The sequence below is a fragment of the Alosa alosa genome, chromosome 2, assembly GCF_017589495.1.
Source record: "Alosa alosa isolate M-15738 ecotype Scorff River chromosome 2, AALO_Geno_1.1, whole genome shotgun sequence".
Classification (NCBI taxonomy): Eukaryota; Metazoa; Chordata; class Actinopteri; order Clupeiformes; family Clupeidae; genus Alosa; species Alosa alosa.
The window spans coordinates 24,033,889-24,051,243 of NC_063190.1; the positions used below are offsets into that span (position 1 = coordinate 24,033,889).

At 43.7% G+C, this 17,355-nt stretch overlaps 1 protein-coding gene across 1 annotated transcript; it reads right to left on the minus strand.

The window, feature by feature from the left end:
• Window positions 1–14,483: 14,483 nt before the first annotated feature.
• LOC125310368 lies at window positions 14,484–15,731 on the minus strand. The gene is made up of 2 exons (XM_048267713.1): window positions 15,165–15,731; window positions 14,484–15,026 (listed from the first exon to the last, which is right to left on the minus strand). The coding sequence occupies exons 1-2, from the start codon at window positions 15,729–15,731 to the stop codon at window positions 14,484–14,486; spliced, it is 1,110 nt and encodes a 369-aa protein (XP_048123670.1).
• Between the last annotated feature and the right edge of the window lie 1,624 nt (window positions 15,732–17,355).

Below are 17,355 nucleotides of genomic sequence, written 5' to 3' on the forward strand. Positions count from 1 at the left end.
ATTCCGTTAGGGATATTGAACATATTTAACATTCTCTAACCATCGTGATTTGAATTGGTGCAGTTGTCAGCACAAAAATAATTTTATTCTTTTGCTCTTTTGCATTGCTCTATGCTGTTCTATGGTGCTTTTGCCTCTTGGTTGCGCACGATGTTTTCGTGGACGCTTCATAGAAATCCATATATAATGAGCGCATAAAACGACTTGTTGACGTTTTGGGACATTAATCTACATGTAGGCTACGTTAAGCTTTAAGGATTGTATGTCCTTAATTTATTTATATAGGCCTATTTAGGCTACTTGGCGCAAAACCCTGGATACTTTTATTGCCACACAACAATATTGGTGGTATTTGTTACATTAGCTTCAAAAGGCACTGCTTCAGAAAGCTGCACTGCTTGTGAAAGAAGGGGTGGGGGAGGGAGCTTGCAGCCAAGTGTCGGAAAAAATGCATAGCCTACAACACAGAACCCGCTTCTCGCACTAGTCACTGACAGTAGACACGCTTCCAGCCTAATGACTTTCACACATTTTGCAGAGAAAGCTCGAGTAGCGAGAGAGAGAAAGCTCGAGTAGCCGAGAGAGGCGCCGAGAATGATCGGGTTGAAAGTGGAGGTCAAAAACCTCAAACGAGAGCTTCAACAACTCCGAGAGGCAGCCACTTGGAGAGCCACCGAGACATTTTACAGGAGATGAGAGCTGGAATCGGAGAACTGTAGCCTAGGCCACTTGGGCTATTTTATTTCTTTGTTCCAACTTCCAAGTCCTCTCAGCATTCTGAAGTTTGTGGGAACCCTCCCATACGCAGCCCCGACATTAATTAGTTCTTGCGCCAGCTTTTCAAACCCCTCCCAAAAGGCCTAATGTCTTTACAGCGAAAGCTGACACACTTCTTTTCCGTAACTATTTGTTTCACCTTTGCCGGGTTTGATGTTGTTGCTGTAGCCTAACAAACGATGTGATCCTGATGGGCACTGACAGCTTTGATCAATATGCCTTATCAGCGACGAATTCCCTGTCATTCTATAGAATGTTGCATCTTTTGGATTTTACATAACCACTGGCTCATTATTCTCTTAAACAAAATATTTTCAAAATTAAGGAATGAATTAGGCAAAGTGTCCCAAAATACTTAGAATCAATAGGTGTTGGAAACGCTGACTAATGCGCATTTTATTTATGCGCATTACCACGGATTCGCATGAGTTGGATGGAAACACGCTATATGGCAGCTGATTGGGGACAGTCCCATTATTAAATTCACCCAAGTTTCATATCGATCTCTCAAACGCTCTAGTACCACCAACGTGCTTTCACGCACTTAACTTTTGACATTATCAGTCAACATAAAAACAAGCAGAAGAAACGCACTACAGGATTTTAGTGTAACCCAGCAAATTAGCTACCTAAAACAGAGACTTTCTAATGAGGAGACACAGCACTCAAAAAATACTCCATATAAATGCATGGGGCTAGTTTGTCACGCCAATATGGCCGTTGTCTACACATATCCCACCCCTTCCTCGGCAAAACGTCGACATGTGAATACATTGAGCCAATCATATAGCCCTGGCAGCAAATGTAATTTGCTGCCGCTAGGGGCGCGTCTAGAGTCTATTCTAGGCTACCAATCATATGGTGTGTTGTGAAGACATCGTGCCAATCATGTGTTGTGATGTCGCCGCTGGAGCAAGATTGGTGTCGTGAAGCCTTGCGCACGCGCAGTTCGACCCAAAGACTGTGCCCGATGAGTGCCCATAAAACGTTGGTATATGGCCGCCGAGTGGAGGGACTTGCCTAAAAGGCATGCACAACCTTCTTGGCACTGCCACATTCATTCTATGTATTCTGTATTGAGCCAGGGGGGAATCTGAATACCATGCCTTCAAAACGTACTGACATGGGGATGCTGCTGAGCATGGATAGAGAGTAGACGTGTCCCAGACCTGCTCCTAAAACTTTCGACAATGATTTAATGCAAACTTAATATTTTGTGACTGCAAACTCGTCTTGACAGGCTATTGCATTGCATATTTCTTGTGAAATGCCGAAGTCGAAGAGAAACACCCCTGAACTCTGAGTAAAGGCAACGGTGGCAATGTGGAGAGCGCTAGCAGGGATGGCTATCCTGAACCTACATTAGCCAACGTGATTAGCCTAATTGAAAAATTCAGGGAAGAGACACACACTTCTATCAACACTCTGCAAACGACTGTATTATCAATTGGTGGCCGCCTGGATGATGTTGAAACCTCGCTGAGAGATGTTGATACAAGAACAACAACTTTGGAAAGCTAAACTGGCTAAGCAAAATGCTAACCTATGTGAAAGGCTAGAGAATCTGGAGTCTCGCAGCCGCCGCCAAAACCTGAGAGTGATAGGCATCCTGGAGGATACTGAGGGACCACAGGTGACTGCATTTATGGAGGACTTTTTCAGTGAGACCCTGGGAATGCCCATCCAGCCAAATCAACTGCCCATCTGTGATCGGGCCCATAGAAGCCTGGCGCCTAAACCAAAGGACCCCAATCGACCCCCCTGGCCGATCATCATTTGGGTGCATCACGACCAGATCAGACGCGAAATACTTCGACTATCACGGTAGAAGGGCGAGCTATACTTTCGAAAGCGCAGGGTGCACATTTCATTTAGACGCAAACGGAGAATTCGGCCCGTAAAACGGTTATCCAAAAAAACTCCGGCCAAAGTGATTTTTTTGGAAAACTTGGTTTATGCGTTTGGTTGTAAACTGTGGTAAACGGAGTTTTAGGCAGCCAACGTCACAGTATGCGACAGAAGTACACCAAATGTGCGACCAATGTTTACATTTACATGTTCTCACGTACGACTTTTCAGGGTTCTGATTGGTTAATGTGAACTTGAGCTTATCGTTAGACTGCCACTGTGGTTTGGCGTGCTCATGACAGCATGTATGTACACGGGTTCGTGTAAACACATTTTAAAAAAATGTCTCGTGTAAATGCAGTTTTATTTGCAAACGTAGATGGCCAGATATTCGTTTAGGAAAATACCCTGCTTCATGTAAACGTAGTCCCAGACGTTGCTTGTCGGAGGGCTGCTATCAAGGATGTCAAAGCGAAGATGAAGGATCTCCCTGGTGTACGGTGTGGCCTGCTCCCTACTGCAAAGCTACAGGTGACTTTTCAAGGTAAGCGAGAAGTGTTTGACAAGCACAAGGACGCAGAGACTTTCTTTGACCAAACAATCGCTCCGCTGATTGTAAGACTTTGTAAGTTAATCACACAGCAGTCTGTGTAGGTAGCAACTAGCCTAGGCTATATACCATTACGTCGCATACTGTTCACAAGATAACTGATATGCTGCGCTCAGCCCGCAGCTGCTATGTTTGCTGTTTAATCGTTCATATGTAGGAGCACTGGTTCTAGTGCAAAATGCACAATCGTGTGCACTTCAACGTGAGGGAAGTGGCAAAGGGGGTGGCTGGGGTTTCTTCTATTGGGGTTTTGTTTATTTGTGTTTTGTTCATTTTTGTTTGGTTAGAAAACAGGTCCTTTTATTCCATGCATATAATAGAAATGACAGATTGTACGGTACAAATAATTGTAAGAGGCTATCACAGTCGACTCATTCAAATTATTTTAATGTATCTATATTGCAAGTATAGCCTCCCTTAAAGTATGCTCATGGAATGTACATGGCATTCATAATCCCATCAAAACACAAATCTTAAAAAAGAGAGGGTTCAGATAGCTCTACTGCAGGAAACGCATTTAACTGCTTCGAGCATTTGAAACTAAAAAGAGACTGGGTTGGTCAAGTATATTATGCCTCCTTCAATAGCAGAAGGAGAGGCGTTGCAATTCTAATACATAAATCGCTGCCATTGTCTGAAGTGGAGGTTAAACCGCCAGAACTGTCTCGAGTGTACTCATTGTAGAACTGCTTTCAATGTGTAGCTCGGTAAATTTAGCAAGCTAAGCCTTTTGGCGTAACACCACATACTCATAAGTTGCATCTTAATTTATTCTCACATGAATGCACATTCCCTACAATGTCCGTGGGAATAGTACCAGTTGTACAGTAATGTGTACCAGTTGGTTATGTTACACTGACGAGATAAAGTTAGCCAGTTAGCAACCTAATGACGCTACCATCGAATAGCTTCCAGAGAAATTTGTCGTCAACATTGGGCAATCGAGGGTGAATTAGGTTGTTAGCATACACTGGGCAGTTAAGTAAACACAATTCTTTCAAATATTGCGCCCCTGTCACAACATGCTCTCCAAAACATATACACTGCAGACAAACCAATAAACATGTATAAAAGAAAGAAAAGAATAACAATACAGAGATTGACCGCGACAAAACAAAATGACAATAGACTTACTACAGAAATGAATCCAACATCAGACATTGATACAACATGGAAAATACTAATATTGTAGCTAAAAATTTAAGAGTCATAAAAAGAAATAGCTAAGCTAGCTAGAAATGGCTGTCAAGGAAATTGTGATCAACCATCCAGTTAAAGTGCCAGTGTGGTATTAAAGGGCTTGCGATGTGCTTGGTCATTATACAATCTGATCGCTGTGGGCACAAACGATTTATTGTACCTTGCTGTTCTAATTCTCTGTTGTAAAATTCTACCAGTTGACCTATTGCTTCGCATAAATTTATGATGAGAGGGGTCATTAAGGATTTGGTCAGTCTTTTTTAGGATGAGATCATTGTGCAGGTGAGCTGCCGACACCTGCTCAAGTCCGATAATATTGCTGGCCATCTTGATCATACGCTGTCTCTTTTGGTCCTCAACATGCATATTGCCAAACACACAGATAAGGCCAAAGGACAAAACACTCTGACTAACATGTGACTAGCAGTTGAGAAACTTCGCTTAAACTTAATATACTGTTGCAAGTTTGCTTGAGTAGAAACTATCCATGATCGAATGTCAGTAATGTCTTTCAGCTAGTTGTCATTTCAAAGAAATTACACTTCTCTGTTTAAAATGTTACCTTAGCTAAGTGGCTAGCTAGCATGCTAGCAACCGGATAGTAACTGGTAGAGGCATGGTCTGATATCAAGTTATTTTAAAAAAAAATCCGAACACTAAAAAATTACACTATTAGGCTTGAAATGATCATACACACTTACAGATTATGACAATTTTTTCCAAAAACCCCTCAACAAATCCAGAAAGACATGACCAATTTATTGGTAAAATTCCACAAGTCTCCCATTGACATTAGTGCAGCGAAGGTTTACTCTGGTCTGCATAAAGGGGGATTTTACCCCCTCCCCCTTGCAATAATCGAACGCAGAAATTCTCCGCTTTAACCCTCTCTGATAGACGGTCTACTTCAGATGACACGCATGTACGTGAACATATTCCCTTCATCCTCTTTGAAATGTAGCAAGAGCATCAACAACGCCCCACATGAATCTTCACTTCTTTCAATGTCAGAAAGCAGCTTGGCTGAACGACAACCTCGTTCCTGGTTTTGCGGTTTAAAGTAGTTAAGAACCCGTGTGAATTTACTTATCATGGAATCTTCAAATTTTCTATCTATGTGGACACCAGTTAATTGGTTGAAATGGATTTTCAATCCAGCTGTGTGGAAGTCTCAGTGTAGGGCCACTCTTCTTTCAAGGTCTTTCTGAGTATATCCCTTCTTTGTTGGGCAAATGTGTCAGTCATTAATTTATCTACTTTATTGTTGTCCTCATCATTCTGCTCATACATTCTCTGTAGCTCCTCTTTGTTTTCCAACTGAAGTTCAGGGTCTACAGGACAAGGATCAGGAATGACGCACCCATACACAATCTTACGCCGTCTGCTTTTCTCACCAGAGCTTGTTTGAGACACCATTGGCTGTGTTCTCCTGCAATTTTCAACCCTACATTGCAGTTGTCTTGTAAGTGACGATGAAGGGACGATGGACAGCTCAACTTTAAAGAATAAATTAAAAGTAGTAATTAAAAAGGTATAGTGTGTTTGTGTTGTGATATCATGAGAGGCTACACGGCTCTCGGCGGGACAGTTCAGCAGTGCAAGGACACAAATTTAGGGTATAACGAAGGTTTTTAATCAAGTTCTGGGGAATTAACAAAAAGGTAACTAAGGATAAGGTTGATTGTTCAACCGTCAAAACTTAAACAAGGTCTCTTCAAACGAAAAGTCATAGTCCCGATTCCCTCAGGTAAATCTCTTTGTGAAAACTAGTCTTCAGCCTTACTTTAGACAGCACCGCAGCCCGTGGCCAATCCGGTGGTAAGTATTCCAGTCTTCAGGTAAGTATTCCAGTCTTCAGGTAAGTATTCCAGTCTTCAGGTAGAAAGTGCCACTGACCGCCTGTAGCTCCTCTGAGAGCACAACTTGAGCTTGTCTCTCAAATCCCACTCTAACACCAACTGTGTCTCTGGGCCTTAAAAAGCCCTTCAGCTCATCAGGCCCTGATCGGTCTCAGGTGTGTTGGGATATCGTGTGTTTGAGGGGTGGTTTCCAACTCCCCCAGCAGATGGAGCCAAAGCTGTCCGTGACTGCAGCCATCTCAGGGGAACGTAGCGGCCCTCCAGAACGCAGCCTCTCGTGACATCACAGTGTGTATTGGGGGGGGGGGTACCTTTGTGTGTGTGTGTGGGGGGGCAGGGGGAGTAATGGGGTGTATGGGAGGGGAATGATAAAAAGGGGATGATGAAATGGTGTGTGTGTGTTAGGGATGTTACGAGAACCGATACTTGTGATACCTTTCGATTCTAAAATTAAAAAAAACACCGACTATGCCCATTTTTTTGAAGCATCGTAAGCACTAATGCCAGCATAAGCATCGGTGCTGCAACTCTTTTCCGGAACTGATGGGGGCAGGGCAGCATATTTGTTATGTGGGTGAAATGACAAAAAACAAAGTAAAACTGGTCAAATATGTTCAACATCCAATATTTACTGAAAGGTGCATATTTCGAGGTGGTTGCCATCCAGTGATAACCTGACTCTCGCCAGATGAATTTCTTTCCGCCTAGCTCCACTCACATCCATCTGGGATTGGTTCCGTTGAGAGTGATTTCGGCATGAGATTGTATGGTAGAGCCAATCAGGACGCAGGGCGGGAGTTTCATAGATGTGACGTAGCGTAGAAGCGACTGTGAGACTGTTTTCAGCGTCGTGGGTTGGCTTCGATGTGAGTGGTTAAAGTAGCACGTCAATAGATGACGGACAAGTGGCTTATCCAATCGTATGCAAGGATTTTTTAATAAGGCCCAGCCTTCTGAAGCACCACTGCAATGGATCGATCCCAGATGGATGAGTGGAGCTAGGCAGAACTAAATTCATCTGGTGAGTGTCAGGTTAATCCAGTGATGCCATAATATGTAAATTATATGAGTAAATGTACCCCCTTCATAAACTTTTGTTCATACTCAATAATTTTCACATTTACAGTAGGACTTTATCTCTGACCACTTTCAAGCCATGGCCTTTTGTAATTTTGATGTAAAAATCAAATCACTTAAAGGGTTAAGTTGTTGCACTAAGACCAATGATTGTCCTGTATTCTGTTGTGCTCTGTATGTTTGTTATAGAAATGGCATTTTTTATATTTTGCAAAAATTTTAACAAAGAATTTCATGTTTAATTACATGGGATCTTAGAAAATCTTTTTTTTAAAACCATGGTATTGAATTTGGCATCGAGAATTGTATATTTTACCTTCTTTTCTTTTCTCTGATTGTTTAACATTCTGTAAAGCGCCATGAGACATTGTATACATCAGTGTTTCCCAAAGACTGGGTCGCGACCCACGGGTGGGTTGCTAGCACAATTTATGTTGTCTAATAGGCCTAACTTATACAATTTAGCCAGGAAAGCTATCTGTTTTTTATTAGGATATAGTTTGTTTACCACGGTCAGGCCCTCAAAATGCAATTTTGCATTTATAATAGCTCTGAAATTGGGGGCAGAGGGGACAGCGTGGACATCTCACTCGCAAAATGAAACATTTATGTGGGGCGCCTGCCATGAACCTCGAGGTTGCAAAATGCAAGGGACATGAATCAGCCTATTTGCACGAACATTAACGGACACCAGCTCTTCAACTTGGCCGATTCAAATCCAGTCAACTAAAGCAGACATCCGTATACCGGACATTGCAATTCAATTTGCGTCATAGGCTGTAGATAGTTTCGATTGTAGATACACTCTTTAAAGTTAATAGCAAATTCATCACATTCCTTATTTCGGATTTAAAACGCTCAACAGTGCATTATATTAGGTAGGCTACAATTTAAATGAACATTTTAAACGCTATTATTTCCTCTCCTTTACCACCTCGCAAACTCTTGTAAAGGCGCATTATCTTTTGACTATGGCGCAAAAGCCATTGTTCTGATGGGTATTCATTTCACATTCTTACAACATAGCTTGTCACAACAATACACCAGTCAATCAATACACAGCCTTGGTATATGGCCTACAAAGAAACGTTTAACTCCGGAGGGAAATGCGGATTCAACTTTCCAAATAAAGAAACCTCCACAAATAGGTTATAGGAATTGACGGTGTTATGGATCCATTTGTCTGCAACGCAATGTAGCCTACAACATCTCTCTTTAGAAATACAGGAACAGCTTAGGCCTACTATGCCTGAAGAGTGACGACGCCTGCGTAGCATGCAAGAATATCCCCAAGAAATGTTTGAGAACCTGTGGCCTAAAACAATATTGGTGGTTGCATGCAGGTTGCATGTAAGATCTGAAGTGAAATGGGTCGCGATGGTCTGTCATTTCTAAAAAGTGGGTCCCCAGAAAAAAAGTTTGGGAAACACTGGTATACATGGTAACGTGTAATGTTTTGGCGCTCTATAAGTGAAATTAAATTAAAATCGAAATACTGGTATTGGCACAGACTACTGAATTTTTGGTATTGTGACATCCCTAGTGTGTGTGTGTGTGTGTGTGTGTTTGTTACAGCCAAGTCAAAACTAAGCATACTTTTACTCCCCATGCAGTAGAGTGTAATATAAACAGCAACTACTCCACCCTTCTTGAAGATTATGATTCTTATTCTGGAGATTAGTTTGTGCTACTCACAAAAATTGTGGCTGGATTTATTTCTGGGTTAAGATTAAAGAGCATTAGATGTAGATCTAATAAACAACAAAAAGTGTAAGCATACTTGCTTTATACATTCATGTACTTTAATCATATTTCTAACACACTAAAGTATACTACTTTTTTACCTGGGGTAGATCTAATAAACAATACATGTCATCAGTATCTATCTATAAAGCAAGACGCGTCTGTGTGTGTCCTAATGTCTGTGGCACGCAAATCTCGCTGACCGCTTGTCAGACTGACCTAAGATTTCGTATGTGGCTCGCGCGTGGCACAAAGGTGTGCAATCTCGATTTGAAGGTTTTTGAATGCATATTTCAAAATATGCTTATTTACGTAGGACGTTTATCGCTGCACTGCACTGTTTCCAAGGGGACCAGTTTCAGGGGAGCTCCACCCCATGTCTATTGTGTGGCTAGGTCTCACTTTGATGATAGTTCACGGATTTTGCAACAACACGCCAACAAATACGGGTATAAAAGTATGTGCAATAAACTGACGCTATCATTGCAAATTTCAAACAATGATGCATCATTCCACAAAATGATTTGTCTTCAGTATTAGGAAGTTATTCAGGTAAGCTTAATACACATTTAGCCTTAACTCAAAACAGTTAGGCTTATGTCATTCTGATCTGTAGAAATGTCACATGCAGCCATAGTATAGTAGTATAGTATATATACTCTTTTGATCCCGTGAGGGAAATTTGGTCTCTGCATTTAACCCAATCGGTGAATTAGTGAAACACACTGCACACAGTGAACACACAGTGAGGTGAAGCACACACTAATCCCGGCGCAGTGAGCTGCCTGCTTTAACGGGCGGCGGCCGAGGGGAGCAGTGAGGGGTTAGGTGCCATGCTCAAGGGCACTTCAGCCGCGGCCCACTGGTCGGGGCTCGAACCGCCAACCCTCCGGTTACAAGTCCAGAGTGCTAACCAGTGGTCCACGGCTGCCCATAGCCATACATTTATTACACATTTATTAGAGGCCACATTAATTATAGGCTAATATATTATAATATTCAGTATTCATTATCGAATGCTTAGCTGGAATGATGTTTCCCTATCATCCTATTTTTAAAGCAGGCATACCTGTGGGCATGTATTGGGCTACAGGTTTTCTTCAGGAATGGCATGTTTGAACGGGCACTGCACTAGTAACTTTGAATAAACAAAGGAGCAGTTAACATTGTTTTTCTTACCCCTGGAATGTGCAAGGAGCTTCCTCGTGACTGTCATTTCACACAGACTATACGCAGGAAGTGGATAAAAATCCAAGCAGTGTTCAGCACTGATGCAAAGCATCTGCCTTGATGTAGGAATGCAGCAGAATCTACAGCAGTAACCGGCACGGCTGAAGTTTTCAACAAAGCCGCCTATGCCAAGAGAATCAAGATTATCCCCACACGTTATCAACACACGAGCGATGAAATGGCTCAAAATTGGTTAGCGTGAAGTACACACCTAAAATCTTCCGCCTGGCTGATCCAAGAGGGTTTGCAACCTCATGCATCTTGGTACAGTATGAGCTTTAAGGTCACACCTGGTTTCATAATAAGCCTGTTTGATTAGAAAACAGTCCCATCACATACATCTGACAGCACAGTAGATGAAGCATTACTGTGCGACTTTGCACACTCTTGCCTCAGAGCAGGGTCCTTCAACAATACTTTTAAAGTCTCCTTTATAGGGATATATACTACGCATAGCAGTCCCTTCTGTTCTCATCTGTGCCTAAATGGATAGCCTGTGGATGCACAACGTGGTAGTTTTCACTGAAGTATTGCTGTCTTCTGTGCTGTGTTGACAGATGGGAGCTGCATGACGAATGCAAATCTCCCTCACCCAAACTAATTACAGCTTTAATATCGGTGTCTGACAAGTTGGTTTTAGAACCTACAGTAGTAGTATGCCTTCAATTTTTTTCTTGTTGAAGTCTTGACAAATGACATTGAAACTGTTCACCACTTCAACTATCACTTGCACAGTGGAAGATGGGATAAGGCATTTTGCCTAAAGTTTCATTAAAAACATGCATAGATTGTTAAAATACAATGTTCTTATCTCTGCATCATATATTGTCAAGTTCCATTTCATCTTCAGCCAAGTCAGAATTGACACCTTCACAAAGTTCTTGCCCTGCTGTCTGCTGTATTGAATGATCTAAGCACAACTCTGTGTCCTGCTTATGCACTCTTGACATGTATGGGCAGCGAATGACGACCTGACCCTAAACGTTTTGTCATAATTCGCAAATGGACACTTAACAATTTCATTGTTTGACAGATGTGAGAAGATTTTAAGAGCTCATTCATATGACTGCACTGTGTCTGACAGGTTCCACAATTAAATGTTTGACCTGCACAACTAATTGGTAAAGACAAAAAAGTGTGGTTCCTGTATACATGTGCTTTGAAAGCGCTGAACTTCATAAACTGCCGTTTGCAGCCGGTATATCAACATGGATACTGAGCATTGGCTTCATGTCTATGTAGTGTCTGATGATCAACATAACCCTTCAGTGTTTTTAAAGATATCCCACAGTGGAGACACGCAAAATTACTAGTCATTCTTGGAAATTCAAGAAAAGGTCCCCGTGGGCACTCCTGCTGCGCCACAGCGACCACAGATAATTCAGAATGCAGCGGCGCGTTTGGTCTTTGATAGGCCAAAAAGACACATCCCATCACTGGCTTCCTGTAACTGGTAGAATTAGGCCGGCTGCACACTACCAGCGTGGCATTTCTGTTGCGTGTCAGTTGTATGGAAGCTGCGTGCCGTTTTCTATATCTTTGCACACCAGAAACGTGTCTGACGCTGAGCTGTGGTGGCCTCTTTATTTATTAAAAAGGTTGACACAGGCCAGTGAAATTATATCTTTTATTTTCATGTATACCATGGAAATAAGTACAGATTGGAAGTTCAGAACAGTGGAGGCTAAATTAAAATAGTTTATCCACCTCTCGTTTGAGAAAGGAGATTATCCAGTCATTCATTGCATGCAACAATCTAGGAACAACCAATTACTAATGGTATTATTTAAAAAAAGCATTGGACAATAACATCAACCATCATCAAATCCTCAATATGTTCAAATCCTTCAATATGCGTTACGTATAAAAACATTGTGGTTCATGCAAACATTTCAAAGTCACACAGCATTATCTACATTTACAGTAAACTCATCAACAATCTAGGATCAAGTGAAGAGTTTGGTTCCAAAACGCTATATCTTCCATTTTAATGAATTTTCATAAAAAAAAATGTATTTTAATTTTGTTTTCCAAGTAATTTCCGCGGAAATGTAATTGGGTATTGTTACTTGACAAAATTGTATGCAATTTCATTAATATTACCTGAAATACACAATTAAATAACATGACATATTAATGTTTTCAAAAATGGATTTAGCGTTTTCAAACCAAACTCTTCAATTCATTTCCACTGGTATTATAAAAATATTGGACAATAGTCACCACCATCATGAAATATACAATGTATGTCTATAGACTGAAAAAATTACCAGGTGTACCTATGTTACCTGTAAAATTACTTTTATGTAAGATTAATACTTTCTAAGATGACAGCCAGTTTAGCAGGGGGAGGGTGTCGATTTTGTTCAGCCTTTTTTTTGTCAAAGTTCACAAGCCCATAGCGCAAGAACTAAACCATGTAGGAGGCTCAAATTTTGCATGCTGGTACATAAGTAGGAATAGTATGTAGCAAAATCGTCACGTTTTATGAGTAAAGTACATAGTTGTAGAAGTTTCGTACCATTCAGGGCATTATTAGTGGGGTAATTTACGAGATACTAAGTTGGTTCAATTACGCCTGCAGAAAGTCATTAGTTTCTGACAGCGCTACTCGACCAGGGTTTGACCAAGGGAAAACAGGTTCTGGGAGGGTGTTTGGCTCGGGGTCATGGTGCAAAGGACCCTAGAGTGAAATTACTCCAAACCATCGCTTTAATGAGTGTTCAATTTGTTTTTTTTCTTTGGAGCATCCTTCTTCTTGATTATTAGCGTGAAAACAAGTGAGAACAAATAATAGGCTTACAGATGGCGATCGTGCACCTATCACTGTAGTTGGGATAATGTAGGCCTAATCATTGCAGCTTCACAGATGGCAAAAAGACACCGCGATCTGAAAGAAACTTGAGATATACCATACAACTGGGTATTGCTTTATTGTACAGTACACCACTTCATGACCTACATGAATTAAATGATCGGTATGATACTCTACCTTCCAGTTGAAAGTTGGCATCTTCAGCCGAAAAGGAAACATGTTGTTCCTTGTCTTTTCCTCTTTTTTTCCCTGGGGTCTAATTGACTTGGGAGGTAGACATGCCTGGTGTGCTTGTTTGGCTACATGTCTTTACAATTGCTTTGGTCAATTTTTCTACCAGTGAAGATGTTAGAGATGGATTTTGTGATTTCAGGGCAGAACAGAGCATGTTTTCAGACCCAAAGTCTTGAGTAAGCTCCTTATAAACACCTCGGAAAATCTGGTGAATATTTGTCACAGGCGGAGGGCGCTATTGCCTCCTTAACACAATCTCTAGCAGTGGGGAGAACACTCTACTCCTCAATAATGCCAAGAGTCCGAGAAATTTGGCCCCTGGTCAGAATGAAGGACCTGGTCTTGAACAGTGCGACAGATGACCCCTTCTCTCAGACTCAGGCGACTCCATTGGCTTAATAGTTGTTGCACAAATCGAGACTGCGCCTTCCTCTCGGGGGCTGGAGGCAACGCCCCCTTCTCCAGATAAGTTTGTGTCACCGCCAAATTCTCGTCTGCTGCTTGTAGCCCTTGCCAATGTTCGGGGTCCCACCCCCAGCAGGCATGGGGGGCATCATTACTTGACCCTGGTGCTTCCACTATGCCTACCAATAACTCTTCCTCCGGCACGGGCAGGTGGCCAGTTGGGGGACGGCGGTCGGGTGTGGGGAGTCTAGAGAGGACATCCGCATTGGTATGCTCCCTCCCTGGCCTATACCGTATGCTGTAATCAAAGTTGGCCAGCTGCGCCACCCACCTTTGTTCTACCGCCCCCAATTTAGCAGTCTTTAAATGGACCAGTGGGTTGTTATCGGTGACAACAGTGACTTTTGCCCCCCAAAGATAATCTTTGAATTTCTCACTAATAGCCCATTTCATGGCTAAAAGTTCTAGCTTGAAGGAACTGTAGTTGGCGTCATTTCGTTCCGCGGGGTGGAGGCTTCTACTGGCATAAGCAATGACTCGTTCTACCCCCCCTTGTTGCTGGGCCAGTACAGCCCCTAAGCCACTATTGCTCGCATCTGTATACACTGTGAAAGGCTGGGTGTAGTCCGCATATGCAAGAATTGGGGCCTGTAACAGTTCTTGTTTGAGCCTCTGGAAGGCAACCTCAGTCATCATTCCACTGAATTGGGGGTGACCCTCGCCTCTGGGGACGCCCAGTACCCGTTAGGAGCCCATTAAGGGGCTTAGCAATTTTAGAAAAGTCCTTTATAAATCGCCTATAGTACCCCACAAAGCCCAGGAATGCCCTCACTTGCCTGACTGTCTTTGGTGGTTGCCACTCCTGTACAGTGGACACTTTATCGGGATCCGGGGAGACTCCTTTGTTGCTAACACAATGGCCCAAGAACTTGACCTCCTTCCTGAAGAGTTGGCATTTTTCCAGACGCAGCTTCAGACTGTATCGTTCCAGGGCTCGAAACACCTCTTCCAGGTGTTGCAGATGAACTTGCAACAATGTCCGGATCTCTTGGTAGAGAGTGGGTGGCACAGGCCTGTACCTCTCCCGAACTGGCGCAGCCTCACCCGTTGGAATCTGGTGCGTCACTAGGTCAGTACATCCGTAATCCTCGTCATGAGAAGCGAACACGTGTTGCCATCTGGTTAAGAACCGTTGTAACTGCAACTGCTGGTCGGTGTCCAGATCCCCCTGCAAGGACTCACACATTAAATGTTCAGGCACCCCCTCCCCGAGCGTATTGGGTTCAGCCCCCAACCGGACGACAGCTACCTCAATCACCCCTGGACTCACTCTTGATGTCAAGCAGACATCAGAGCCATCTCTCACCTGGGCGGTGTCCACAATTGTGACCCAGGCGATTTTGTAGTGCCGATGGAGGAGTACTGGGTGAGCTTGGCGGTTCCGCACTCTCACTGGAACTCTGCCCCTATGTATTTTAGTAAGGGCCCGGGCTACTTCAACCCCCTGGCCCTCCCCATGGGGCTCCACTAGTACACAGGAATTAGGATAATTAGCTCGTGCTGGTAGCTTAGCCCACACTAATGCTTCACTGTGTGCAGGGATAGAAATAACAAACCGGCAAGCCACCCGAGCGGTGTCCGTTCTGTCCCACTGAGCAGCCGAGGCATGGATCCGCTGGCAGTCTGCAAAGACCTGTTCCCATCCCCTCTCATCTGTAGCGCCTGAAGTCACGGTAGAGGTTGTCTTCTTGTGTTGGAAGAGTTCCTCCCAACAAGCTGCGATCATGTTCATTCCTAACAGTGCCCTATGTGACCCCAGACACTTGTCTCGAACCACCACCACCCCCCTTGCTGGCACTTGCACCCCCCTTACTTGAAAGTCCAACACTAGGTATCCTATATAAGGAATATCTAAGGGAAAGCCAGGTACCATAAGGGCCCTGGGGTTGTTGGTCAGAGAAGAGTTCTTTACACAATGTTTCTGAGAACATGGTAACCTGTGAACCTGTATCTACCAGGCAACGTATATCTCTATCATTTACTTTTATGTCCACAAGGGGGCACTGGCCAACTAACATGTCTTTTGGATGGAGAGAGGGGTCGGGTGGGGGGTTTCCGGTCACTTGACCCACAGTGGCCGGAGACACTAAAAACCCCCTTGGGAGGCACGCCTAGGGGGACAGTGGCGGCTGACATGGCCCGCTTCACCACACTTATTGCAAATGGGGCGACCTTGGTCGTCCCACTGGAACTTCGGTCTAGTAGGGCGGTTGGAGGGTCCTCGCCCCACCCATGTCCCTTCTGACTGAGAACGTTCGCGAGGGGGCGGGGGTGCAGTGGGGAGTCCGGCTCTTAACTCTTCTAAGATAGCTTTGGACATCGCAGATAATTGCGCTTTAACATCCCTCATAATCTCTGTCCGTAGATCTTGTTTCCAATCTGTCACAGGAACGGCCGCCACGGTTTCCGAGCTTCGTGCAGTCATGCAGCAGTGTTGTTCGCCCTGTTCCACCTGGTCTTCCTTCAAGGCCAGGGCTTCCTTCCTTATGGCTTCGAAGGTCATCTCTGGGTTCCGCCGTAGCTGTGTTTTCAGTGCCTGGCGGATATGGCCATCTCGCAGCCCCATCAAGAACTGGTCTCGGGCAAGGGCATCACCGTCTCCCAGGCCTGCACTGCCTCTCCTTTTCAACCTGGAAAACATCTCAAGTATTTGTAGAGCAAACAGACGAATGGATTGCTTAGGGCCTTGTCGACAATTACAGAACTGTGCTCTTAACGATGGTAAGGGCGTGTTGTCTCCATACAGTACATTCAAATGGTCAAATATTTTCTTCGAAGTATTGCGGTTTACCTCCTCTATAGCCAATATCTCCCTCTTAGCCTCCCCCTCTAATGACCCGAGGATAAACTGAAGCTGTTGTGGTTCGGTAAGTCCCTGGATCCCAATCAGATAGTTAATTTGGGCTTCCCATTCTTTAAGAGTCAGTTCTGAATTTAGCCCCCCAAATCTCTGTGCCCAGGGGGCCCCCATAAAAAATGGCATCATTACCTGAGGCCGGCTAGCTGGTACTGACCCCTCCTGCATATTGAAGAGTATAGTATCTCAACCCACTGCAAAATCCTGCCGACTACGCCAAATGTCACAGGCAGAGGGCGCCATTGCCTCCTTAACACAATCTCCAGCAGTGGGGAGAACACTCTACTCCTCAATAATGCCAAGAGTCCGAGAAATATATTAAAAACCAGTATTTTATTAAGTTACATATAAAAAGAGCTTAATGCTAAAAGTCCCATCGACCAAATGAGCTCCCTTCCCAGTGTTCGAATGTCCAGCACCCCCAACGAGCCGGCGGCCAAGTCAGCGGAAGCAACTTTGCCCAGTGGTCGGCTCCTCCGATCGGAACAGGTCCCGCTGTCAGCAGACCTGCGTCCCAGTGGCAGCTGTTTGGTGGCAGAACACAGAGGCAACTTAGTGAACGCAACTAAATCCCTCCTATAGACCCCAGCACATCCGAGTAACAAAAACACAATTCACTGCACCAAAATACACACAGTTC

What these genes read in the sequence shown, in the direction of transcription:
- LOC125310368 (XM_048267713.1), bottom strand. Translation starts at nt 15,731, where the DNA reads ATGGTACCTGGCTTTCCCTTAGATATTCCTTATATAGGATACCTAGTG. An exon ending in CAATTGTGGACACCGCCCAG is followed by an intron (nt 15,027 to 15,164) that starts GTGAGAGATGGC and finishes GAGTCCTTGCAG; the next exon opens with GGGGATCTGGACACCGACCA.